The sequence below is a fragment of the Panthera tigris genome, chromosome C1 (genome assembly GCF_018350195.1).
Source record: "Panthera tigris isolate Pti1 chromosome C1, P.tigris_Pti1_mat1.1, whole genome shotgun sequence".
Classification (NCBI taxonomy): Eukaryota; Metazoa; Chordata; class Mammalia; order Carnivora; family Felidae; genus Panthera; species Panthera tigris.
Window position 1 is genome coordinate 175,671,584 of NC_056667.1, and position 27,680 is coordinate 175,699,263.

The following is a 27,680-nucleotide window of genomic DNA, read 5'->3' on the forward strand; positions in this document are numbered from 1 at the left end:
GAACTTGAGTTGTCCCACGCTAGAGACCACAGAAGCAGGCTAGGAGCAGAAACATGAGTTCAGTCTGGGAGATGGAAAGTTGTAAGCTCTATTTCCTGGACTATGACAAGTTGAGTGTTGCCCTGGGCTCCTGTGTTGGTGGTTCCTCACAGCCCAGGGAACAGGGGACCAGGCGTTGACAACTCAGGAGGCAGTCTTGGGTGCTTTTGGAAAATACAGTTAAGAAAACCTGCCAGCTGGAACTTTAAAACAGAGCTTCTAAATTTCTAGCCATGGCGTGAGTTACAGGTATGTAGGTATTGGTCTCCTTGGTCCTCCAGGTGGAAGGGCCTGGTTATGCCTGCAGAAGGAGCCTGTTTTGTTCACCCTGTTTGGGGCTGTATCATTTCCTAGCTGTGCCAAGAAGTGAAAGGAAAGGGCAGAAGGCCCAATGCACTCACAGACAACATTCAGTCGGTTGGGCCAGCTGCCAGGCCACCTTCTACTCAAAATTTCATGTTGCTTTTTAAAAATTTTGAATCCACCCCCAATTCAAAAATATTTTAAAAAATTTTATGTTTATTTACCTTTGAGAGAGAGAGAGACAGAGAGAGAGAGACAGAGAGAGACAGAGAGAGAATGAGCAGGGGAGGGGCAGAGAGAGACAGGGAGCCATAGAATCCAAAGCAGGCTCCAGGCTCCCAGCTGTCAGCACAGAGCCGGGACACGGGGGCTTGAACCCACTAACTCTGAGATCATGGCCTGAGCGGAAGTCAGATGCTTAACTGAGCCACACAGGCGCCCCTCAAAACCATTTTTAAGGCATCCTGAAAACCACAGTTTAAAGGGTTTTTAGAGAAAGGGGTTCCCTACCTATGATGTGCTTCCTGTCAAGGTGGCCCTAGGCCCACACCTTATAAGGCAAAGGCCCGGGAGACACTGCCTTGGTTTGGAGAACAACCAGCACACTTGACATTTCTATTAGAATAGTGGGACCCGATTGTCACTGGCAGGAAGTCTATGTTCAGAGCTGCCCACCCGTCTGTCAAAAACCCTGAATCCCCAAAAGAGTACGGAAAAATGGAGCAGGAGGATTTCACAAACGAAATTTGTGGGCGGCCGCAAGGAAAGAACAAAAACAGCGGGTTAGGTGACCCGGGGGCCTTTTCCTCCTAGCGCCCCTGCTCCCTGAATCATCATGCTCTACTTGTGACGTCGCAGACGCTTGGCCCCGGCGGGCGTGGGATGCCCTCGCCGCCCCGGGAGCCTCCAGGCGTCACCGCGTTTCCACGCCGCGGTCCCGCGTGGGCCGCGGGGGGGCGGCGGCCCCGCGGATGCTGACGGTCCGAGAGCCGGGCGGAGCGGGGCAGCGAGCACGACGGCGCGCTTCGCGGTCCCCTCGAGCGCCCCCCGCGGTGCCGCGGACCCCAAGCCCTCGGGCTAAGCCTGCGGCCAGCCGCCTGCAGCCCCTCCGCCAGCCTCCGCGCCCGCCGCCGCCGCCGCCGCCGCCGCCGCCGCCGCCGCATTTTCCTCCTCCTCCTCCCCCGCCTCTTCCGTTTCTGGAGGGAAAGGCTGCAGCCTCCTTCGCTCCGCATCCCCGGCTTAGGTAATACGGTTTCCTTCTTGCGTGCCCCTCGCCTCGCCGCCACCGCCTCCCCACTCCTCGGATCTGGGTCCCCGGGCTGGGCGGAAGGCACGCGCCCCACCGCCCCAGCGGACGGTAGGTGAGTAAACCGGGGCCGGGAGGCTCCGTGCTTCTCCGCCCGGCCTGTGACGACCTCTGTCCGCAGCAGTCAGGCTGCCACCCGGCCCGCCCGCATCGCGGCTGCAGCCCGGCGGGCCGAGGAGCTCGCGGCTCCCGCGGCTCCCGCGGCTCCCGCGGCTCCCTCCGCCCTGCAGAAATGACCCGAAAGAAGCAGAGGGTGGGAAGAAAGGTTAGCCAACAACTTTGTTAAAACAAAAACAAAAACAAAAACAAAAACAAAAACAAACCGATCTTGAGCATTTCTAGATCGAAGAAGCTGACCTGACAGTTGCGGAGAGCAGTGGCCCAGGTTCAACAGGTAGATGGCGTAGCTGTCCAGCGCCCCTTGGTTTTGCTTTGGGAGATGCTTCGAAGTGTCCGTTGCTGCTGGCTGCAGCTGGTGACCTACTAGATGAGTGTAAAATAAACATGATGAGGGCTATATTTAGAAAAGTCTTTACTTCCTTGCTTTTAATTCTCTGCATTTGGAAGGGCGGTTTTGTGAGATGTGCATAGATAGGTGGTGTGGCCAGAATAGTAAGTGGGAAAAATTTAATTTGGCCGAATCCTATACGCTGTTAGACACAAAGAGCATGAAAAAAATCCCTAGATTATTTAGTACATCCATGAAAAATACATACGAACAATTAAGGTGTGTATTTTGGAGATTTCCAGTTGTAAAGCTAATTTTAAGGCATTGAATAAGCAGAAGTTTGCCCTCTGTTTGAATGGCATTCACTTCAAAAGAACAGTGGGTTAAGGCTGTATGGACAGACCACTTAAGTGAATCCCACATATTGAAAATAAAACATTTTTTTGGCCCTTTTCCTGTGATTCCTAACTTTGAAACCAAAGAAGTTGATGAGGATCAGCCCCACTCAGCCGGATAACAGTCTAATGGTGAAAATAATCCACTGAACTACTATTGAGTGATGAATTAGCTAAGTGATCTCATTTTTTACTTTAAAAATAGGGAATATAAAGAAAAGATAAAGGCAGGGGAAAAGTTCGTTTTTCAAAACATACTTATTGAATTATTTAGAGCCGACTTTATTTTTAAGCTTTTGTGGATTTTTATACTACTCTTTAAATTAGTTCTTGGTCATAAAGAGCATTATGTAAGATGCATAAAGTTACACTTTTTGCATGGAATAAGCTACCATTTCTTTTCATGCTTTTGGACTAAACCGTGCTTGGAAATTGCATGCTTGGAAATTGCAGCCTGGACTTGCCCTTTGATGTGAAATACCTCATTACAGATTTAAATTATGACTGTACTTGTGGTACTCCTGAAAAATAAAAAAGAAAGAAAATATGTCTTGTTGGGCATATAAGGACTGTGAAACAAAAGTTATAAGGTTATTCATTATGTATGTATTTCTCCTTTTATTTCTCTCTGATAACAATTAGAAAATGTCTTCTTCTATTCCATCTTGTAGGTAAATTGTGTAAAGATAATTATATTGGGGCGTCTGGGTAGCTCAGTCGGTTCAGCGTCTGACTTCGGCTCAGGTCATGATCTCCTGGTTCGTGGGTTTGAGACCCACGCAGGGCTCTGTGCTGACAGCTCAGAGCCTGGAGCCTGCTTTGGATTCTGTGTTTCCATGTCTCTCTACCCCTCCCCTGCTCATGCTGTCCCTCTGTCTCTCAAAAATAAATACATGCTAAAAAATTTTTTTAAGATAATTACATCATATAAAGTGATTAATAACAAGTGTCTTCCTCCTTTATTAAAGATGAGGATGGTGTATATGAGAACTTTTTCTGGATGTGTTCTTAATAAATGTCCTTATTAAAATATTTTGAATCTTTAAATGAAGCTAAAAAAAAACTCTGTACACTGATGTTTTTGTTTGGTTTAGGGTTTAGAAATAAAAGCAGGGTTGACAACATTTTTCTTCCCATCTCATGATTAGCATAGTGTTTCCCAGATTTGCCTAGTTAAAAAAAAAAAAAAAAATACCTCAGGCACACAGGGGAGGGGGCAACAAAAGTGGTTTAAAGATTCCCAGGTTGCAGCTTGGAACTTCTTGAATCAGAATCTCTAAGGGAAAGAAGATACTTCAAATAGGTCAAAATGAAAAAATTTTAAAAAGACAAACGAAAAAGGCAAGGATGGGAAACACAAGTGGGAAATAACTATTGCTGGAATGAGTAGGTGACATAACCTATCCTCATTCCTGTACATAAAATGGTCTCAGATGGAAGCTATGGTTTTATTAATGTGATGAAGTCACCCATTTAGGAAATCTGAAACTTTTATATCCTTTTGTAGTCAAGCCTCCTGATGATTGAATCTAACAAACATTTTTGCATGTTTAGTCTCTTTTATGTGGTATGCAATGTTAATTCAAGTCCTTTAATGTTATAGGAACATTTTATTAATGGGCTTTTAATGTAGATTACTGTGACTAGGAATCTACAGCAAATTCTTGTGTTTGATCATTTCTCTTTCATGTAACAGATTTCTTTACTGCCCCTTTTGTGTTCCTAAATAGGGAAGATAAGCACACACATTTTAATAACTTATTTATAACTTTTACTAAAATGACCTAACTCCATCCAAAAAAGAAAAAAAAAAAACTTTACCTGGGCATAAAACATGGTCAATTATATATAAAAACAAATTAACAAAATAGAATATTAAATATCTATAAAAGAATTTGTCAAGATGAATTACCACAATGGAAAGTGTCAGAGTATTCTGTCCTTTTCTTCTCTCTTCCTTCCTTTTCTTTATTTCTCTTGTTTTGTTGTATTTTGTTTTTTGAGGGGAGGAGGAGGTTTGTTTGCTAGCTTATTTTTATTTTTAATCAACTAAATATTTAAAATCTATTATCCAAGTTTAAATTAATGTAAATGTTTGCTAACTTTATCAATAGATACTTGAATGTATCTTTTTCTTTACAGAGTGCAATGCTAATGAGAGTTGTAATTAATAGCAAAGGAGTTAGGGGCGCCCGGATGGCTTAGTCAGTTGAACATCCAACTTTAGCCTACGTCATGATCTTGCCGATCCCGAGTTCAAGCTCCGCATCAGACTCTACTGACAGCTCAGAGCCTGGAGCCTGTTTTGGATTCTGTGTTTCCCTCTCTCGCTTTGCTCCTCCCCGACTCACACTCTGTCTCTCTCTCTCAAAAATAAACATTTAAAAAATAAAAAAAATAAAACAGCAAAGGAGTTAAATTCAAATGATCAAAGCAAACTGTTCTCTTTTTTTTAATGTTTATTTCTTTTGAGAGAGAGAGAGTGTGTGTGCACATGCCCATGCAGCAGCCATGAGATCTTGACCTGAGCCAAAATCAAGAGTCAGACACTTAACTGACTGAGCCACCCAGGTGCCCCAGAAACTGTTCTTTTAATATTGCTTAAGGAGAACCTAGTTTAGTTATAGTGATGTCATAATTTTTCATTATCAATTGCTTTTTAAATAGTATCTGATCTTCCAAATTCTAGAAAACATCTGTTTTTCTCCTGGGAATTTGTAAGAATCACATATAATCAATCACATATAGTCCCAATTTGACCTGGGAATAAGAAAGCTCTGTTTTACAAACATGGCTGATGGTAAGCATCATTAATAGCAAAGAATGGGGAGATAGAAATAAAGAATCAGATTGGGAAGATAAATATTAACCAACTTAGATAGTTATCTAGGGTTGTAGGATTAGCAAGCATGCAGAATAATTTTTACATGTTGGCTTTAATGAGCCATTTATGTCTTTTTACTAGTTTGAACTTTTTGAATAAAAGGACTATATTCTTTTATTAGTTTGTGTTCCTTTAAAGGCAAATGTTACATTCAGTTTTTGGTATTGATTTATTCAACATCTGTCAATATCTGTTAAAAATCAACTTTTGCCTCTATAACGTGGAAGTAGAATGACAGGAGGTAGGCTGCTACACCCAGCCTGCAAAAAAATGATACATAACGTGATCTATGACCTTGCTTTCCTACTGTAATATTCAGAGAATATATTTGGGTCATGTTACTTATCACAGAAATAAAAAATAATAGCGATTTTCTAAAAAGATCAATAAAGAACTCCTTTGAATCACATTTCTCCTAACAGTTATAATTTGAAAATTTACATAATGAGTAATCCTTGACAGATTAATTTTGGTGGAAGAAAATCCATTTAAACATGTTTGTCTCCAGTGGAATGAAAATTAGTCAATTAACTTACAAAACTCCCCCTGTGTGTTACAAGGGACATTGAAAAAAATGTGTGTCTTACTCTCAAGGAATTTATAGCCCATTAGAGAGAGAACAATGGTGCATGAAGGGCTGGCTTGGAGGGGGCATAGGCCCTCCTCATAACATTCATTAGCTCCTTCACCCACACCCAAACCATTGCATATGAAAATATAATCCAAGTATTAAAAATCCGTGTGATTCCTGTAAAAAATCAGCTTCAAGACAAATAGCCTAGTGCCCATTCTTTCAACCCAATTTTCATGCCCCTTTCCCAGCCTCATTTTCTTTTCATTCAACAAATATTTACTATACCCTCATTAGGTAGATGATAAATAGCAATAGCTTTTAAAATGTGCATTTTTTGAACATAAAATTTTGTTTTTTACTCTTTAAAAACTGTAATAACATGAAATTTACCATTATAACCATTTTTGAGAGTATAACTCACGGGCATTAAGTACGTTCTCATTGTTAACCAACCATCACCACTCTCCATCTGTAGAACTTTTTCCTCATCCCAAACTGATACTCTGGACCCACTGAACAATAACTCCCCATTCTCCTCTCCCTCCAGCCTCTGTAACCACCATTTCACTTCCTGTCTATGAATTTGACTACTCTGGGTACCTCATATAAGTGGAATCATACAATATTTGTTCTTTTGAGTCCGGCTTATTTCACTCAGCCTAACGTTTGCAAGGTTCATCCATGTTGTAGGATGTACCAGAATTTCATTACTTTTTAAGGCTGGATAATATTCCCCAACCTCTTTTGATTTGGAAAATAGATATAAAAAACAGGGAAGTTTTGAACTAGAACACACCATACAAATCTCCTTTAAGCTCTCTGTCCCTGCTTTCATTTTTCATATTTACAAAAATAAGGAAAACAAATCCCTGAGCTTGTGGCCCAGGTTTCACACCTGGTTGGATAGAGGCAAAGCGGGGCCTAAGAACCAGCTCTCCTATGGCCTAAACGAAAGCTCTTTCTGCTACACACCCACGAAGCCCATGCAGCCAATAAAAGACAAGTGTTGAATGAGTTGGTGCCAAAAGCAAGTGTTGCAGGTTTGAGAAAGAATGTTAAAATAATTGAAAAATGCTACCTCTGAATGGAAACATTGGAACCGATTTGAAGATTAGTAAGACTGGATTCTGAGTAACAGTTATCATCACTATAAATACTCTTCTGGAAAAGACTCTTCTACAAGCCATACATCTTGTCTCTTTTCTTTCTGCTTTGAATTATACATTACATTTGTATTCTTAAAAATATTTATTTTGGGGGCACCTGGGTGGCTCAGCCAGTTAAATATCTGACTCTCGGTTTCGACTGGGGTCCTGATCTCACCATTCATTTTGTGAGGTCGAACCCCTTGTCGGACTCTGTGCTGACAGCACAGAGCCTGCTTGGGATCCTGTCTCTCCCTTTCTGTCTACACCCCTCCCCCACTCTCGTGCACTCTCTCAAAATAAATACATAAAACATTAAAAAAATATATTCTTTCCTATGGTTAAGATAGTTACACTGAATCTGCTTCTATTTTTCATATTTTGAGGGAATTCAGGTTTCATTTGTGACTCCATGATTGTTCTAAACACATCCTTGACCGTATAGAAGTTTAAACATACAGTTGAAACTTAGAAGAAAGAAAACTATCCAAATGAATAGGGTTTCTATTTAGTGAAAATGTTCCTAACTATGGTGAAGAGGCTTAAAAAAAGGGTCACTATCAAATTTAAAATTATTTCTGAATGGAATTCATAGTTTTCAAATGAATACTGGGAAGTCTTTGAATGCATATTTTATTCAAGTATTATGCTAATATGAAATACTTATTAGGTAGATCAAGTTGTGTTTCCCCCCCAGCATTTAATTTTCTTTACAAAAAAAGGCAACATAAATTGACCCTTTAGCCAACCAAGGCCCATCATTCTTGGCTGCAGTATATATAGGATTCCCTGTTCTGCTTCCAAGTGAACAGCCAGACACAGAGTTGACTGGTGCACTTCATGTTTCCTTAAATTATCAGATAAGGATCTGCTGAGCAATGTTCCCTGTCCTCAACCTAGATCTCCTGAATCAATGTATCCAGGCGCAAAGTCCAAAAATCTGTATTTTTAAACAAGCATCCCATTTAGTTCTTGATCTTACTAATCTGGAAAGCATTGCTTCAGCACAAGATCCCATTTATAAGCTACCAGAACATTGGAAATGGAGGACATTTTTGTGGTCTATTGCTGTAAGTAGCATAAGTGAGAAAAATGTGGACTACTGCGGTCCAATAGTAGCCTTAATAGGGCTAGGGTGAGGTAGGCTGACCAGCTTGGAAGCAGCATGTATGTAAATGCCATCTGAAGGTAATGAAGGAAGGAGGGAGAAATGTTAAGGTTAAATAGATGGATTTACATATCCCATATTTAATGTCTTGCCTAACGAAATCAAGTTAAACTTAGTATTCTGGTCTTTTAATCGACTAAATTCATCGTGTCAAGATAGGTCACCTCTGGATGACAAAGCATAACCTCAGATTCTGATGTGGCACAAAGGTGGTTCAGTGCTAGTCATCCAGATACAGCTTTGATTTGTTTTTGTAAATGAATACAGAATATATGCAGATTTTTATATGAATAAATATAGTCCCACATGCCTAACAGTACCTAGGTGTTGCTGATAAAAGCCAAGCACAATAAACAATATTACAAGGATGAACTCTGTATTTACAAAGCTCAGAGAAAATGCATCAGATGACTTTATTAAATACCTCTGAGATATGTGCTAAGAGTTATAAGAAACCACACACCTTTAAAACTTCGGGTTTTTGTAAAATGTTTATTTTTAAGAGAGAGAGAGAGCGTGCACCCAAGAGTAGGGGAGGGGCAGAGAGAGAGGGAGACAGAGGATCCCAAGCGGGCTCCTTGCTGGCAGCAGGCTCACAGGGCTGGAACTAATTAATGAACTGAGAGATTGTGACCTGAGCTGAAGTTGGACACTCAACTGACTAAGCCACCCAAGTGCCCCAAAGTTTTGGTTTTTAAAAGCTTTATTTTTATGCAATCTCTACATTCAAAGTGGGGCTCAAACTCACGACCCCAAGATTAAGAGTTGCACGTTCTACTGGCTGAGGCAGCCAAGTACCCCAGAAACCACACACCTTTAAATCTCCTGCCAGACAGAGCCTAGACAAGCAAACCGATGTACTGGTGTTGGTGAGATGGAACACAGATTTGGCTGGCCTCTGTGCTTCAGGTGCACAAGAAGGAGGGTCAGGCATGGTTCCTGGAGGAGCCAACTGCTGAACTGACTGTTCTCTCTCTTTCTCTCTGCCCTCCCCTTTTAAAAAATACTTTTTATAGAATTAGAAACACATGCAGAAAAGTATGCAGGTTCAAAGTGCATAGCTTGATGAATTTACACAAAGTCAACCGACTCATGCAACTGTCACTCAGATCCAGAACATTACCAGTGCCTAAAAGCCCCCATCATGTCCCCTCATCAGTAACCTCTCCTTCTTCTCCAAGAGGAACCACCATTGTCACTTCTAATACCATAAGTTAGTTTTGCCTATTTTCAGACTTCAAATACATTACATTGCACAGTATGTATATTTCGTGGCTGACTTCTTTCAACAGTGTGTGTCTGTGAGATGCATCCACCTTGTTTCCTAGAGCAGTAATTCATTCATTCTCACTGCTATGTAGATCTACTTATGTGAACATGCCATAGTTTGTTCCATCTTACGATTGATGGTTGTTTGGCTTATTTCTAGTGTTAACTTGCCACAAATTATGCAATCATAAATATTCTCATGCCTGTCTTTCATATTCATACATGCATGAATTTTTGTAGGGTGTATGTCTACAAGGGAAATGGCTGGATCACAGACTATGCTTATATTCAACAACTTAGAAGTAATTTCCAACACTGGCTTTACCAATTTCATTCACACCCCAGTGTATAAGAGTCTCATTGCTCCAAATCCTCACCAAAACTGGAAAGTGTTAGTCTTTGATTTGAGCTATTCCATCCATCGAATAGGCAGTGGTGTCCTGTTGTGATTTTAAGTTGTATTTTCCTGATTACTGAGATAGAATATCTTTCCATATGTTTATTGACCATTTAAATATCCTCTTTTATGAAGTATCTGTTCAAGTATGTGTTTGTTTGTTTGTTTGTTTTGCCCGTGAACTGATTGTGAGAAAGTAAGTAAACGTTAGGCATAGAAGGCAGGTGGAAAGGCATCATCAACCAGAGGGAACAGCATTTACAAATTAGTAATCTGCCCAGAGCATGGGAGTAAATGGACAGATAGTGGGAAATCAATTATGAAAATGCTAAACTTAGAACCTATGAATTGATGACAGCAATATCACACAGTACAAAGTAAAATAACAGTTCAAAGTAAAAAAAATACAGGTGGTCTCACACTGTACTTCTTAATGGATTCTGAGAAATGTTTGACAAATACCTGAAAGTTGAATACAGCTTAGCCACTAGAAAGATAATTTAATTTCCAATTAGCTAAAAGGTAGTATTTAAATACCTTGTAATGCTTATGATACAGTTCCCCTGTGGCCTAGGTAACCAGATGGGCCGACGAAAGATTCATAGGGGCATCAGGAGAGGCTATTTTTACCAAGTTGCTCTTTAGCCCTCACTGGCTGCTCCAACTGAGCCAACTGAGACCCCGCCATACTTTATGTGGGTCCACTTCTGTTCTGCCCTATCCCTTCTGCCAGGGAAGCCGCCATTCTCTCCACTAGCCCCTAAAGCAGTCCTAAGCAGGAAATAGAGGGAGAACAAGGTCTGTGTTTCCCCTACAACTGTGCACTAAGTGAAGCCTTGGTCAGCCCCTCAGCATGTGCCCACCTAGGGAGACTCCTGGACATTTGCACCCCCTTGAGAGAAGTCTCCACAAACACATTTCTTGTAAAACACCCAGGTATTTCATGGACGTCTGGCCTTTCCCCCCAACAGCAATAGCTGTCAGGCATGGCCACCACACAACAGCTTCCAACTGTCAACCTTCAGAGGATGAGCGAGAAACTAAATTCAGGATGTGAATGGTGGCGGTGGGGTGGGGAGTCATTGTACATTGGACAAAATGTAGGTTCCCTAGAAGTTGTAGAAGTTGTGTATGAAGTTATCTGCAGGAAGAAAGGAATGTCAACAGAAATGCTTTGATCTACTTGCTTACTCATTAGCAGTTCTGTTTTGCTGAGGGCCCTTATCTATGTCGTCACACTTCTGTCACTGTAAACAGCTAAGGGGCAAGGCCAGTTCCTGGTACAACCAGGCTCTTCACACAAAAAAGAACACACTTGGGCCCTAGAATCCCCATAAAATATCCTGACAAAATGTCCCCCTCGACAGTATAATGATCCTCTCAAGCCATCCATACAGGGCCTACCATGATGTCAGAGTAGTCATGCAGCCTCCAGGAGCCAAGTTTCCACTCAAACGCCCAGAAACTGAAGCAATCAGATCTGGCCTGCATAAAGGAAGTTTATCTGGGTCATTCAGAGAATTACAAGTAGCTCCCAGCTTTTGGGATTTAATGGACTAGCAAATTTTCAGAAAAGATTTTGGTGACCCATATAAAGTTGCCAACCTCTTATTTTCTGAAGGAAGGACACGTGACTGTATTTCTGTGAAGTTGTATTTAATAGTCATAGCTGTCCTTTGTTATCTACTATATGCAAAGCTCTGTGCTCGGTACTTTTCCAGAAATATCTCATTTGATCTTCACAGTGTCCCTGCACTTTAAGTATTATATTCATATTACAGATGAGGAGAGAGGCTCAGACGGGGTAAGTAAATTACCTGATGCCCCACAGCTAGTTAATGGCAAAGCCAGGTTTTGATCCCAAGTTTGTCTCCAAAGCCTGTGTCTTTCCCACTGTACTGTTTATCACATCTGAAATATGCATATATTATTCAAATGTGATTTTTAAAATACTGGTGTTCTGATGAGATGACAGGATGGTTAGGAATTAAAATGGAGTTTTGTCTGTGTAGAGATTTGGTTTCCATGAAAAGTCTTAAGAACAGTTTTTTCACCCACTTCAATGTATTCAATATTTCTCCAACTGGGGATGAAAAAATCCCCCAAAAGCTAAAGAGACCATTTCTGTCTGACATTGCGATACACTATTATATTGACATACATTTGGTCTGAGATGGTGAGGAATATAACTTCTTCAAACCTGTTCTGCTCAAATGTGCCTTGAAGTAGGTTGTCCCAGAGTAAGGCTTGCAGGAGGTTATTTCAATGTTCACTGTATCATTAATGATTTGGCTGTTAAAGTGAGTACCTCCTATTAGGAAAGACTGACTCACAGAATTAAATTGACCATATAGATGGGGCAAAGTACCTTACTCCATCTTTACTATCTGGCCAGAAGACAAAAGATGAAGGAATAGATTTTGTTGACATTTGCTAAGATTATCAAGGTCTCTCCTTCAGGAGAGGTGTTGGGTGATAAGTTGTATTCCCTCAAAATGTGCATGTTGTAGTCCTAACCCCCAGTACCTCATAATGTGACTGTATTTGGAGACAGGGTCTTCAAAGAGATCATTAAGGTTTATGATATCATATGGATGAGCCCTCATCCAATCTGACTGGTGTCTTTATAAAAAGAGGGAGAGACACCGGGGATGTTCATGCACAGAGGAAAGGCTATAGGAGGACACAGCGAGGAGGTGGTCATCTGCACATCAAGGAGGGAGGCTTCAGGAGAAACCAAACATGTGGACACCTTGCTCTTGGAACTTCAGAACTATGAGAAAATACATTTCTGTTGTTGAAGCCACCCTGTCTGTGGCATTTTGTTCTGGCAACCCTAGCAAACTGATGCAACAGGAATTAGATATTTGGAATGAGCTAAGCCCTTCCCGCTGATGCCAACACAGCCATTTAAGTGAGACACCAGTAGAATATGATGGATGAAATTTTACTTTCCAGTAAAGATGGTATACATTGAAGATCAGCTGGGGAAAGGTTTTTCTAAGAGTACAAAGGAAGTCAAGTGTCAGATAGTGATTTTTAATAGTCAAATTAGTGACAGCTGTCAGCTAGGTGTGTTTCTCTACATTTTTTGCTATATAATGTACCTTATAGTAATAATATACTTATGATTATTTACCCAATAATTACTTTTCCCCCGACTTAACAGGTAAGAATTTATGAAAGAATTGTATTGGCTACGGTGCTGGCTAATAGAGCTACTGCCATTTTCCTGGGACTCGGATCTTGTCACAGTCACTTCCTAGCTGTGTGATTTTGGACAAACGACTTAACCTCCTGTGCCTCAGTCTCTTTATCTGTAAAACAGAGATAATAGTACCTTCTTCATAAGGTTTTGTGAAAATTAAATAAATAATATATGTAAAGTGCTTAGAAGGATACCTGGCATACAGTAAGCACCCAATACATGTGAGCTGTTATTTTAACTTGGCCCTGTCTCTGCATATGGATAACCAATAGAGGAACTCTTGCACCTCCATGGTTCCCCCAAGATATCTGCCACCAGGTGCCAGCCCCCATGGACTTGCCAGAATGGTGTTGAAGAAGAAGAAGTGGGCCTGAAGAATAGTAGATATTCAATCTCAGTGATCAGGGGAGCCTGGGTGGCTCAGTCGGTTAAGCATCGGACTTTGGCTCAAGTCATGATCTCATGGTTTGTGAATTCAAGCCCCATGTCGGGCTTTGTGCTGACAGCTCAGAGCCTGGAGCCTGCTTCAGATTCTGTGTCTCCCAACGCCCACCCCCCCCCCCCGCCCCTACCCAGCTCATTCTCTGTCTCTGTCTCTCAAAAAATAAACATTGAAAAAAATATATAAAAAAACCTCAGTGGTCAGCATCATCTAGGAGGCTGACAAAAATATAGATTCCTAGGCCCTTTCCCTAAAGATTCTGATTCACCAAGTTTGGATGGAGCCCAGGAATTTGTCTTTTTAGTAGGCACCTTGGTTAATTCTGATACAGGTGGTTCTCAGAACAACTATTAAGAAATACTAATCAAAAATAATTTCTTCTTTATTGAAGGCTATTAAATTATGGTAAATGTCATAACTTACTAATCATGAGTCTGTAATAATTTTCATTTAAGGCATTTGAAATGTTTAAATAAAACTAGCTTAGGTTAAAAAATGAGTATGTAGACTTGTTTTTAAAAATCATCTGAGGGGTGCCTGGGTAGCTCAGTCAGTTAAGCATCTGACTCTTGATTTCAGCTCAGGTCATGGTCTTGCAGCTTGTGAGATTGAGGCTCGAGTCAGACTCTGTGCTGAGAGCACAGAGCCTGCTTGGGATTCTCTCTCTTTCTCTGTCTCTCTCTCTCTGTCTCTCTCTCTCTCTCTTTCTCTGCCCCTCCCCAACTCATGTGTGCTCTCTCTCTCTCTCAAAATAAACATTTAAAAAAAGCATCTGAAAGATAATTTCCACAAGTGTTTTTAAGAGTTATTGATAATCCTGAAGAAATTCAGCAAGTGTAGACCTCAGTTTTTCCATAGACAATTTGAGTTATTCCAGTTGAGTCACTCAAGGTGAGGATGAATTGTTCAGTGCTCCCCTCAGGCTAATGGCCTGAGTGACCTGAGTTGAGGGCAGATGGTGAGAGATACATGGAAGCAGTTTGAAGAGAAGCACAGAGAATGTTGGTTCAGTTTGTATGGTGGAAATGGTCCATTCAGCCAGAAAGTAGCAGGCTAGTTGTGCAAATTAATCAGAAAGTTTTGCATGTAGATAATGATAGTTGTGAGAGATTTTTTAGGAAGCTAGGATCCTGGAGAAAGGTAAACAGTGCTGGGTTCTATAGGATGGCTGGAGAAAGCATAGTCCGAAGTTGAAACTGGGCATTCAGTCCGGAGCTTAACAAAATATGATAGTGTTGCCCAGGGTCAGAAGAAAGAGTGATTAAGGTTGGACTCTAGGATAACTTTGGAACTGAAAAACCTGAGTATTGTGTTACGATGAATTCCTAAAACCTGTACACCTATTAATTGCAGGACTGAAGTTTATAGCTGATACTTCTTTCCTGCTGGTCAAGCTGCTGTGCTCAAGTTGTGAGAGAATGGTCATTATTGAGGAAATAAAGGTCAAGTTCAAAGGGGAGAAACTCCAGATCCCTGGGGTGAGCTTTCTGTGGGAAGAAAGGGGTAGTGGTGTGGCCTCTGTAAGTAGCTCACCTGAGTGTTCTGAGGGCACCATGGGGAAAGTCTCTTGGTTGTGCAACAGTGCAGTGGTATAGTGTTTCTTTAAACAAACTTGGTTTTAACAAAGTTGAGGGAAATAGACAATACTGATACTGTTTATCTAGAAAGCTTTCAAATTAGACTCCTTAAAATCTTTATGCTGCTTTTAAGATAAGCTATTTGGATGCTATTGGTTCACTGATTATTTTCTCTTCACTTATAATCAATTACTTAGAACATTTACAAAGAAATCAATATTATCAGAGTTACTGAATTTATACCCTTGGGGCATGTGTATTCCAAGATATGTATGTATCCAGGTATATACACATTTCATATAACTTATAATTTATAGTGTACAGGTGCCATAAATTATTTCTAAGCTAAAGTGCCTCAGCTTATTAATATAACTTTTTTAAAAAATGTTTTAATGTTTATTTTTGAGAGAAAGAGAGGCACAGTGTGAGAGGGAAAGGAACAGAGAGAGGGAGACACAGAATCTGAAGCAGGCTCCAGGCTCTGAGCTATCAGCACAGAACCTGATGTGGGGCTCGAAATCACAAACCGGGAGATCATGACCTGAGCTGAAGTTGGATGCTTAACCGACTGAGCCACCCAGGCGCCCCTGTTTTTCTTAGTGTTTAGGTTCAAGTCAACCAAAGTGAATCTTTGACTATTATTCACTCCTGGATGAAAAATGGCAGTTAGGTAGGCAGGTGTTTTTGTTTAATTTTTAACTTCATCTTCTCCACCACCTGACAGCTCTTTGTGTTATTACCATAGCACTACTTTGGACAACTGTCTCCACCAATTGACGAATTATTGTCCTTCATGCTTAATTGTCCCAAGATACTTTTGAATGTCATTTCTTATTATAAAAATAGTATATATTTATTGTAGAATATTTGAAAATTATAGAAAAGCATAATAAAAAAATCATTTACAATTCTCGTACTCAATAACTACCATTAAATATCTGCATAACTACCAGTACAGCATCACCTACTGGTCTTTCAATCTCGCTCTCTCCTCTCTCTCTCTCTCTCTCTCTCTCTCTCTCTCGATATATATATATACACATATATACATATATATGTATACACACACACACACACACACACACACACACACCTAGAGAGTGTGTGTGTGCATATAAACACAAATTGGTAACATATTATCATACTATATACATAGCGATAAGGTTTTCCCGCTTAATGCTATAGCATTAACATATCTCCATATTATCAAATATTCCTTAAAAACGTGATTTTAAGGACCACATAGTAGTCTGTCATACATTTTACAAATATTTAAGATTATTTTCAACCTTTTGCTATTGTAAACAATATTAATCCTTCTTTTGCAAATATATCTTAACCCAACTCTGACTTTTTTAACACAAATTAAGCCAAAATGGAATTACTGCCTAAAGATAAGTGACATATGTAGCAATCTTGATACATTTATCTTAAACCCCCTCTGGAAACCCATTTGTTTGCATGTCCCTGAGTGGAGCATCTGCACCTGTTTCACCATACCTGCAAGAATGAATGCTAGCTTAAAATAGCTTTGTCTACCCAGTAGCAAAGGAAGAGATCTCATTGTTTTTATTCACTTCTGTTACTGTTGAGGTTGGACATATTTTCTCATGGTAGTTGATGCATAATCTTAAGAAAATAGCATTTTTTTTGGCAAACTTAAGACAAACCAACTATGACCACTCACAGTTAACTCCATTGCAAGGACATCCTTGTTATATTAATCCTCAGCCTCTGAGAGTCCATTAAGGGAATTTTTTTTTAAGAAGTTGATTGAGTGTTTATTATGACAATAAAGATCCTGGGCTTGTGAATGAGACTGACTCAGAGCCCTGCCGTTTAGTCTTTTGTAACCCTGAAGAAGTTACCCAATCTTTCTAGGCTTCAGGTTTCCTTGACTGTAAAACAAAACTGACAATCCTCACAGTAATTCTCACAATGACATCGCATTTTAAGCTTGTTGGAGCTTTCAGTGAAATGCACCTACTGTTGAAAAGTGAGAAATGTTTCCTAATTACCCAACTGCTATGTCAAGGTATGACAGCATACTTCTTATAAGCCAGAACTTTTAAAGTCCCAACAAGTTGCGTGTTTCACTTTACTATTTAAACTTTTACAGCAGCACAGATTGTGGGACTTGTTTCTCCCCATTAAAAAAAAAAGGTAGTTGGAAGACAGCTTAGCTGTTAGCCCAAGCGTGGCTTCAGAGTCTTGTAGGACACGACAGTGCTTGCTGAAGTGATGCTTAGTACTTTAGAAAGTTGCCCTAAAACGGATAAGGACAAATCCTCTTCCCCTTCTGTCTTCTTCCCCAATAGGGTGAAAGAAAGCGCTGCTTCAACATTGCCACTGAGCCTGTGTGATCATTCTAAGGTCATTACAAGACTTCTGTTTTCCTTTTAACATTGTGCTTGTATCCACCTGCCTGTCCATCTAGGGATTTAGAAATATAATGTGGAGGATTCTCAAAGACTTCCCTTCTCCGAGAATTCAATTCTTTGCATAATGGATTTTTGAGACTGAAAGTACATTTTGAAGTATTAAAAAATAACTTTGATATTTTAGATGCTATCTGCTCTTTCACACTGAAGATGTGACTAGGACGTATGCTAGCTGTTCAGCCGCATAGGTTGAACCGACCAGGTTGACTGCCAGACGGGCTGTTTAGTAGTGTCAGAGGCACCCTGACATCATTCCCTGAACTGCTTTCTCTTTCACATTCTTGTACTTTTCCAGCTGACAGCCCAGAGGGTGGGTGCCGATTCCACCAGCACCGCCACTGGAAGCAAGGTTCAGAATGTCAGATATCCTCCGGGAGCTGCTCCGTGTCTCTGAGAAAGCTGCCAACATCGCCCGGGCATGCAGGCAGCAGGAAGCCCTCTTCCAGCTGCTGATAGAAGAAAAGAAAGAGGGAGAAAAGAACAAGAAGTTTGCAGTTGATTTCAAGACCCTGGCTGATGTACTGGTACAGGAAGTTATAAAACAGAATATGGAGAACAAGGTAAGAAAGGTCGCAGCCAAGGTAATTGCCCTGTGGTTTTTTTCCCGATAGAATAGCATGCCTTTTCCTTTTCCCTCCCCACCTCAGAATACTAGCGCCTAGGATTCTAATAAACAACTTGGGTTTTCCCCTCCCCTTGTTTTGACTACAAAATTACCCAAAATGTTCATTGCAGAAAAAATTTAAAATACGGAAAAGCAAATAAGGGAAAAAAAATCACAATTCTGACAGCTAAAGAGAAACATTTGGGCGTGGAGCTTTTTACTTACCAATGAATTTCTTTTTAATAAATAATACATGTTCTCTGGAAAATAAGCAAAAATAAGAATCCTTAATCCTAACACTAGAGAGAACGACAGCTATGTTTTACCAAATCTTGTAGGAACATTTTCCGTCTATATGTAGTTGTTTGCATGGCACATAGAACTGATCTCAGTAGAAATAAGAACATACTGTTTTATTGAGTTCTTTTTTTAACTTGACATATCATATCCCACCTTTTGATGTAATCTTGTATCTAATGGTTGCCTCAGTTATTGGCTTGTACTGTCCTGGATACTGGAAATTCCCTTTATTATAATAGAAAAACATTTATAACTAACAATGATTGTGATTCTAGGTATCTTAAGCTGACTGGGAAAAGAAACTATTTGTAAGTAGTCATAACAAACAATAGCACTAGCAGACAATTATGAGTCCTCACTGTGTGTCAGGCACTTCTAAGGGCTTTAAGTATATTAATTTATGTAACTATTATAATATTATATAATTATAAATAATATAAATAATTATAAATAATATATATTATATTTGTATTTTATGTTAAAATTGTAATAATTTTATGAGGTAGAAACTATTATTCCAATGTAATGGATGAGAAAAGGGAAGCACAGAGAGGTTAAGTAACTTGTCCAAAGTTACACAGCAAGCAAATAGCAGGGCTGGCTTTTGAACACAGGCCGACTGGCTCCAGAGTTTGTGCTCTTTGTAATACTATGTTGCCTTTATATGATAATCTAGTAATTACATATTTTTTTAAGATTTGAGAGGATAGAACTTTATTACAGGAAGCAGTACAAAATATTGGAATAGTTTCTATGAAATTCTCAAAATGTTGGGAATCATTTGGAACCATTTAAATGAATTCTTGAACATAGGCAGGAAGAGAGAATAAATGACCCCTTGAAATCTCTGCCAACTATACTTTTTCATGCCCTGTAATATCTAGCTCCAATAAATGAAGCAAGTTTATTTTTGTTACTGATCGAGATAGTTGGGTGCAAGAGAAGGTTGAGCAACTGCATTAGAAATGTATCAACATGCACAGTTATTGGCTAATATTTGCCCCCAAGCATTATAACAAGCTGAGGTAATTGTTCATTGATAAATATATGACAGGACTTATGAACAAATAAATGACATTCATTGCTGGCTATATAAGAGGCTTTGTTTCATGACCCTTATATCCTGTAGCCTCGGGATGAATGGGCTCACTGGCAGCCCCTGTTGACTTGGATTGTTCTTCAGAAGAGGAAAAAAATAACAAGTGGTTGCAGGCATTGTTAAAGCTATTGGCCATCTGCAAATGACTGGGTTCAAATATCTGAAGCATTTCCTTGCTTTTGTTCCCTGAGAACATCATGCATATCGTAACTGAGCACATATTTTGAGAAAAGTTATCTTTACCCCAGAGAGGATCAGAAGCAAAATGTCCCTGAAAGCTTCCTGGTCATACAAGGGATGAGACAAGATTCTTACTTAGCTCCATTTTTTCATTCTATTTTGATGCATTATCAGTCAATAAAATATTCCAACCCCCCTTTTTTTTCTGTATCCCCTTCCTTGCCTGAAGTCTCGTGATACCTCCAACAAGTGCGGAAGACACCTGAAAATGAAAGCAATGACATCTAATGTCATCCTCTGATCCTTTCTATCCAGTCTCAAGTCATAGTCTTAGGTACTTGGTCAATCCCATTAACTCACATAAGCCAGTAGGGTGCTGTTGAAGAGCAACAGTTCAAGTGTCTCCTTTGCAAATATTCTAGTTCTATCACCTGTAAGTGGAAGGATGAAGTTTCTAAAGTACTTCTTCAGACCCAACAGAACATAAGGAAACCAGACTTCTACCATGATTTGAACTTCCTGGAGGGGCAAAGGAGCAGGAAAATATTAGAAAACTAAGTACTGAACCAACCTGACTTCGCTTTTTATACTAGATTGATTTCTGGGATTGTAAATTTCTAAATTTCAGATCTAGTTGTACTATTTAATTTGAAGTACAAAATGAGAATATGCACAGAATTGAACATGTATGTGGGATTTGGGGATTTTTTGGTTTTTGCTTTGTCTTTGTTTTTGTCTTTTTGTTTCTTTGTCATACTCTAAATCATTCAGTTTCCAGGCCTGGGAAAAAACATTTTGGGAGAAGAATCCAATGAGTTTACTAATGATTTGGGTAAGTATAAGAATCCTAATGTATTTTTATAATTTAATTATTATATGGTATTGTAATTTTCAATGACATCAAGAAATAAAGGAATGTTTGTAAGCCTTTCATATAAATAGCATATTTTAATGTGAAGCTTCATTGAGTACCTCAGAATATTATGCCATTCAAGTTAGAGAGATGTAGTATCTTGTAAGTATTTAGCAAGTCCACATGTATTATTTTATATATAAATCTGTACCATTTAAATAATGTTTGGGGAAGTTGCATGGCCCTTTGAGAATCTAATGGAAGTTACAGATGCTCTCAGAAAGATGCACATTTACAGTTATATAGACAATTTTAGGTTCAAGTTTTGTGGTTTTTTGTTTTTTGTTTTTGTTTTGTTTTGCTTTTTTAGAGAGAGAGCATGAGTAGATGAGAGGGGCAGAGGGAGAGAAACAATCTTTTTAAAAAAAATTTTTTTTAATGTTTTATTTATTCTTGAGAGAGAGACAGAGACAGAGCATGAGCGAGGAAGGGGCAGAGAGAGTGGGAGACACAGAATCTGAAGCAGGCTCCAGGCTCCGAGCTGTCAGCTCAGAGCCCGATATGGGGCTTGAACTCACAACCCCTGAGATCATGACCCGAGCTGAAGTCGGATGCTCAACCGACTGAGCCACCCAGGCACCCCGAGAAACAATCTTAAGTAGGCTCCGTGCTCAGTTTGGAGCCAGACACAGGGCTCTATCCCATGACGCTGGTACCATGACCTGAGAGGAAATCAAAATTTGGATGCTCAGCCAACTGGCCAGGTGCCCCTAGGTCCAAGTTTTAAACCCATTCATGGACCTCCCGGGGAGTCCATAGACCTTGGTTGAGAATCTAGAGAGGCCCTGTCTCTGAAATCCTGTGTGCTCCTGAGTAAAGAAAACGTGTTCACCTCATTAGTTCTCTGGTCTCAGAACCTTGGTAAAAGAAGTTGGATTAAATAAAAGGTTCCTTTAATACCAAATTTTATGTCTTCTTTAATTAGTTTCCTGTGGGCCAGATTGTCCGTTGATCTACTTCCATGTTCCCTTATGGTAGAGAGAAAAATATCAAAATCTCTGATCCCTTAGAGAGAAACAAATTATTTTTAGTTTGGGTGTTTTATTTATTTAAGGTAGAAGATTAAAATAGTGAACTTTAATCACTGATCACTGACAAATAGTTAAACCTCTAGAGGCACAGTTACAAAGGCAAAAACTAATTTTTGGATTAACGCTGGGAAAATTTTCCCCTTTGTGGGCTGTGTATTAAGATGCAATTAGTTCTATGATACTCCTTGAGAGAAATCTCATTTAAACTTCTTAAGGTTGAAAAAAACACCTGTGATTAACTGATAAGAAGTCCTACGCTTGCCTACCTCAAAAACAATTTAGTATTTTATTTACCTAGAATTATAGGGGCAAAAAGGCATTCCACATACATATTCCTGAGAACCGAAGGGGAGAATGAGTTTAGCGTGCTGTGGGTGGGTCACAGAAACATGGCACGTGGGATGGATAAGGTAAGTGGGGGCAGGAACAGAGCGTGGAAGTTTGCAGGAGGAGTTTGAATTTTCCTCTAAGTGTGATGGGAATTCACTAGATATTTTTTTTTTATTCTTTTTTATTTTTTTAAGTTTATTTATTTTGAGACAGAGAGAGAAAGAGTGTGTGTGAGAGTGAGCAGGGGAGGGGCAGAGAGAGAGGGAGAGAGAGAACATCCCAAATAGGCTCCTCACTGTCAAGGAGAAACCTGATGTGGGGCTTGATCTCACAAACCATGAGATTCATGACCTGGGCCTAAATCAAGAGTCAGATGCTTAACTGACTGAGCCACCCAGGTGCCCTTCACTGGAGCATTTTAAGCACGGGAGTGATGTGATATGATTTGCTTCTTGGCCTGATCCCATGACTTTCACTAAGCCCAGTCATAGGTGCTTGGTTAAGTGGCAGTGATTAGCATTATGATTCCCCAACTTCAACAGTCTAATTTAATTTGAACTTAACTAAATATAATTGAATGTTTCTTGCTGATACAGTCATCATTGTAATAGATTCATACTGTGTTTCCCAAACTTTAATGATCACATGAATCACTTGGGATTCTTTAAAACTCAGGTGTGGGATGGAGCCTGAAGTTCTGAATTTCTAACAGGCTCTCAGGTGATGCTGCTGCCAGTCCTTGGAATGGCTAGGGTCACTAGGAGTACTTGTCTATGTACCTAAAAAGCCCCAAAGTGCCATGTCTTCTTCTTTTAAAAAGTTTATATTCACCATTGCCGTCCCTTTGTGTTGCTACTAAGTTGCCTATTTTTGCCTCTTTGCTCACTTCTGTTGGGAGCTAGAAACCAGATTAACCAAGGGTCTAAGAAGCATGTTCAAAGTGATCGTGAAGCAGCTGGATTTGGTAACTTGTGGTTTCATTTGGATGAGTAGCTTTACTTACATCCTAATTTCCAGTGGGTTTCACAGAGGAGAGCTATTTCTAGGTATATCATTTAGAGTCATGCAGTTTACCACACGTAAAGAGTAGTTACACTTCACCTTATGGTACTTTGCTGAGCATAAACACCTTTTAGTTAAAAGCAGTTTTATAGAGGGAGGTAGAAGCATTTCGTGTGCTGATAAAACCTCCCTTCTTTTCGATAATACATTCTAACACTAACAAGGTGACCTGTGTATATTCAGAAGGCAAAAGGCATAAAACATAAATATTATCAAGGGCTCGGGATTCAGGGTTTCTTAACTGGTTCATGAGCTCCCTTAAACTAGATGCAAGATTGTATGCATGTTCCCCTGTGGACATTTTCCTGGGAAGAAGTTTCTTTGATACCTGGAATCTACCCCTCACGTCATACTAGGTAATTCGGCCACTACTGGGCACCTGTGACCTTGTGAAGCTGCCTGGGTGATTCTGGCAGTCAACCAGGGTAGGAACCAGGAGTATGAACATACTGCCCTCGCCCAATCTAAGTGCACAGCTTTGGCTCTTCCTCACCCCTCAGTTGTTGTTTCTCCCCCAGAGCTCTTGAAATGTAATGGCTTTTAGTTTGTCTTTATTCCAGGGGAAAAGATTATCTTGAGACTGTGTCCAACAGAGGAAGAAACAGTAGAGCTTCTTAGCAAAGTCCTTAATGGTAACAAGTTGGCATCTGAAGCATTAGCCAAGGTTGTCCATCAGGATGTCACTTTTACTGACCCAACTCTGGATTCAATAGAGATCAGCATTCCACAGGACATTTTGGGAATCTGGGTGGATCCCATAGGTAAGTAGAGGAGAATGTTTGCTTTTATTTGTTCTTATTAGTAATCCTTTTGTGGGAGGAGGCTTGGAAAAATAAAAATTCAGAGTGTAGTTTAATTCTCCTAGAAGATTTTAACATTTCAGAGTTATAAAATGAATAGTGAAGAGTGAAAGTATACGTGTGATGATGTGTTGTTATGTGTATATTTGTAACATTTCTACAATGGATATGCACAAGTATTTGTGTGCCATCTCTGTGTGTGCATATATATACAAAGCTGAATTAACGTGTACACACACACACACACACACACACACACACACAGCTGAATTAATTCATCTTTGAAAGACTTCAGAGGCCAGACTGGTAAATATGAAAGAATAATGAACTGATAGTAGCTATAACTCATTGAGCACACGTGCCATTTAAAGAATACTCAGCTCTAGCAGATTGTTGCCATATAGGAGTACAGTCTAGATGTTTAGGTTTTTAAAGAGAAACCAAACTCCAGGTTTTTAAGTGATAGCTCCCATTTTTTAACCACTGACTAATTCAATTAAACAAGTAAATAGTCAAAACCACTGTATAGGTCAAGCAAAACACAGTGTAACACAGCTGAATGTGATTCACTCCCAGTTTGTGTGCCCTATGTAAATCTTACCTATTATTTTCTTGGGCATGGTTGTAGTAAAACCCTAGTTTATAGCTCTGTGTTTTAACAGTGTAGGTCTATTTCAGTGATGCTATTAATACAATGCCCAGGATATTAATTTGCAGAGTCTCTCCTTTTTTTTTCGTTTCCACTTGCCTACCACATTCTGCCCAATACAGCTGGGACCACTCCCAGGCACCCCCTGCCCCCACCCTCCCATCTTGCAAGCACATTAATATAACATTACAGAAGTGCCTTTAATCATCAGGGAATTACAGAACATTCAGTCGATGGATTACATATGCAAACTAAGATTTCCCAAAATCTTTTATCACACAATGGTAAATTAGCATTAGTTGTGGTTTTCTGAGGGACCAGAATCTCCTATTTCTTGGTTCTATCCTGAATTGATTCTGCTAGCCAGCTCTTTTGCACAGCACACCTTAACTGGGTATTAACTCACTACTAGATGTTGGCAGTCAGCTGCTGGCATGTATGTCTCTTAAGCTCATTGCCTTCTTTTTCACAGGAGGACTATCAATTTCTTCCTTTTGTGCCACCATCACTGACTCCCTCTTCTAATTTAAGGGACAGGGGTGCCTGGGTGGCTCAGTCAGTTAAGTGCCCGACTTCGGCTCAGGTCATGATCTCACGGTTTGTGAGGTCGAGCCCCGTGTCACGCTCTGTACTGATGGCTCAGAGCCTGGAGCCTGCTTCCGATTCTGTGTCTCCCTCTCTCTCTGCCCCTCCCCCACTCATGCTCTGTCTCTCTCTGTCTCAAAAATAAATAAAACATTTTTAAAAAAATTTAATTTGAGGGACAAAAAAAAAAAGGTAATTTCACCCCTGAGAGATTTCTGGAAGGAGATTTTCCCATCCATCCACACTATACTTGCCCTCTGATTAGTAAGAGGCTCTAAAGAATCCCACCACATTCATCCTGAGTCATTAGCTTTTAAATGCTTTGACATATGATGGATATTTGAGTGCTTATGGTATGTGAGGTGCTATGCTAGATGCCACATGAACTACAGACATGTCCTCTCCCTTCAAGAGTTCCCACAGAGTTGGGAAAAATGGAACACAAGCAGCTTGAAAATGGAAGTACAAGAGGTCAAATAACAATTTGAAACAAGTAACACTCAAAGGCAAAACTTGACTGATTACTCTCTTAGTCTGTTCGGGCTGTGCTAACAAAATACCATGGACTAGGTAGCTTATAAACAATAGAAACTTATTTCTCAAAGTTCTGGAGTGCCAGCATGGTGAGATGAGGGCCCTCTTCCTGCTTCATAGCTGGCACCTTCTCACCATGTCCTTATAGAGTGGAAGGGACTAAGGATCTCTCTGGAGCCTCTTCTATAAGGCACTAATCTCATTAATTAAGGTTTCACCCTCATGACTTAGGTATCTCCCAAAGGCCTAACTTACTAATACAATCACCTTTATGGGGTTAGAATTTGGGGAGAATACATTCAGACCACAGCAGTTACCAAATTGGTAGAACACAGAAATGATACAGCACAGCATTTCCAGTTGTATCCATCATTATCTTTGAAATAATCATTACCTGAACCCAAACAAATGTGCTTCATTTTTTTTTTTCCAGATTCAACTTATCAGTATATAAAAGGTTCTGCTGACATTAAATCCAACCAAGGAATCTTCCCCAGTGGACTTCAGTGTGTCACCATTTTAATTGGTGTCTATGACCTACAGACAGGAGTGCCCCTAATGGGAGTCATCAACCAACCTTTTGTATCACAAGATCTAAACACACTCAGGTAAGATCTATCACTCCACATGACAATACCATGACTTGATACAGTAAGGTGTTCCTACTAAAGTCTGCAGGTTTAAATTAAAATTCCTTCTATTTTCAATCCTGGGTTAAATATCATTTTAGTGGGGGCTTGGTGGATGCTGATAGAAACTGCAAGGTGCTCTGCTAGATGCCACATGAACTACAGACATGTCCTCTCCCTTCCAGAGTTCCCACAGAGTTGGGAAAAATGGAACACAAGCAGCTTAAAAATGGAAGTATGAGAGGTCAGACCATTCCTGGAGGCCAGAAATCCCACAAATGTTTCCACATTGTTCTAGACTGATGTGATAATGCTGACAGCGTTCCTAACTGGCAGCCACATGACACGTGCAGGCATAGGAGTTACTTTTACAAACCAATTAGCTACTTGATACCTATTTCTAGCCTTAAGGGCATTGAGATTTGTTGCCTCATACACTTTTTTCATATCATCCTGTTGGAAAACAACATAAGTAATAAAACAAATGTGACAGCCTATGGCCACAAACTGAAAGTTCTCTTCTGCAGGTGGAAAGGACAGTGCTACTGGGGCCTTTCTTACATGGATACCAACATCCATTCACTTCAGCGTCTTGACTCTACAAGAAAGAACAGTGAAGCACGGAGCCAAATGACTGAAAACACCAGCTCTGAGGCGGAACGCTCCCACCCGTTTTCAGCGGTCATTAGTACGAGTGAAAAGGACACTATCAAAGCCGCATTGTCACGTGTATGTGGCGAGCGCATATTCCGGGCAGCCGGGGCTGGTTACAAGAGCCTTTGTGTTGTCCAAGGCCTTGTTGACATTTACATCTTTTCAGAGGATACCACGTTCAAGTGGGACTCTTGTGCGGCTCATGCCATACTCAGGGCCATGGGTGGGGGAATGGTAGACTTAAGAGAATGCCTGCAAAGAAATTCAGAAATGGGGCTTGATTTGCCACAGCTGGTGTACCACGTGGAAAACGAAGGTGCTGCTGGCGTGGATCGGTGGGCCAACAAGGGAGGACTGATTGCATACAGATCAAGGAAGCAACTGGAGACATTCCTGAGCCTCCTTATCCAAAACCTTGCGCCTGTGGATACATGCACGTAGATGAACTCTGTTCTCATGTACTTGAAAACCCAACTGTGAACAATTTCCCACATCTCTTATCTTTTGAAGACAGCTTTGTCCTATGGATGGTCAACATTCTCCTTCCTCTTTTGAGGAGCATTTTTCCATTATGTGTTCACAATAACGATAATTTCAATAAATGAATGACATCGTGTAGCAGTTACATTAATGTGCAAAGTTCTTAATAGTGGATATTGTGCTACTAGTGTTGCTTGAAACACTTCAATAAAATATTGAAGAGGAAAAATTCCT

The 27,680-nt window shown here is 40.2% G+C and overlaps 2 protein-coding genes across 5 annotated transcripts in view; one reads left to right on the forward strand and one right to left on the reverse strand.

Moving 5' to 3' along the window:
• HIBCH (3-hydroxyisobutyryl-CoA hydrolase) overlaps positions 1-2,068 on the reverse strand; it is a 119,133-nt gene extending 117,065 nt beyond the window's left edge. Inside the window, exon 1 of the mRNA XM_042994911.1 lies at positions 2,006-2,068. The gene's annotated coding sequence lies outside the window, so the exon portion shown is untranslated. The remainder of the gene's footprint in view (positions 1-2,005) is intronic.
• On the forward strand, positions 1,494-27,591 carry INPP1 (inositol polyphosphate-1-phosphatase). Of its 4 annotated transcripts, XM_042994908.1 has the most exons (7): positions 1,495-1,703; positions 17,474-17,528; positions 17,892-18,156; positions 20,551-20,611; positions 23,676-23,876; positions 26,117-26,291; positions 26,840-27,591. In XM_042994908.1, the coding sequence occupies exons 3-7, from the start codon at positions 17,953-17,955 to the stop codon at positions 27,405-27,407; spliced, it is 1,209 nt and encodes a 402-aa protein (XP_042850842.1). In that variant the 5' UTR covers positions 1,495-1,703; positions 17,474-17,528; positions 17,892-17,952; the 3' UTR covers positions 27,408-27,591. The 4 variants fall into 4 exon arrangements, with proteins under 4 accessions (XP_042850843.1, XP_042850842.1, XP_042850840.1 ...); XM_042994906.1 differs by lacking the exon at positions 17,474-17,528; XM_042994907.1 differs by lacking the exon at positions 17,474-17,528 and having other exon boundaries at positions 1,497-1,585.
• The last annotated feature ends 89 nt before the right edge of the window (positions 27,592-27,680 follow it).

Bases quoted from the DNA above. Each gene is read 5' to 3' on its own strand.
- INPP1 (XM_042994908.1), top strand. From the start codon at position 17,953: ATGTCAGATATCCTCCGGGAGCTGCTCCGTGTCTCTGAGAAAGCTGCC. The intron at 20,612-23,675 runs GTAAGTATAAGA...TCTTTATTCCAG, and splicing joins TGAGTTTACTAATGATTTGG to GGGAAAAGATTATCTTGAGA. The intron at 23,877-26,116 runs GTAAGTAGAGGA...TTTTTTTTCCAG, and splicing joins AATCTGGGTGGATCCCATAG to ATTCAACTTATCAGTATATA.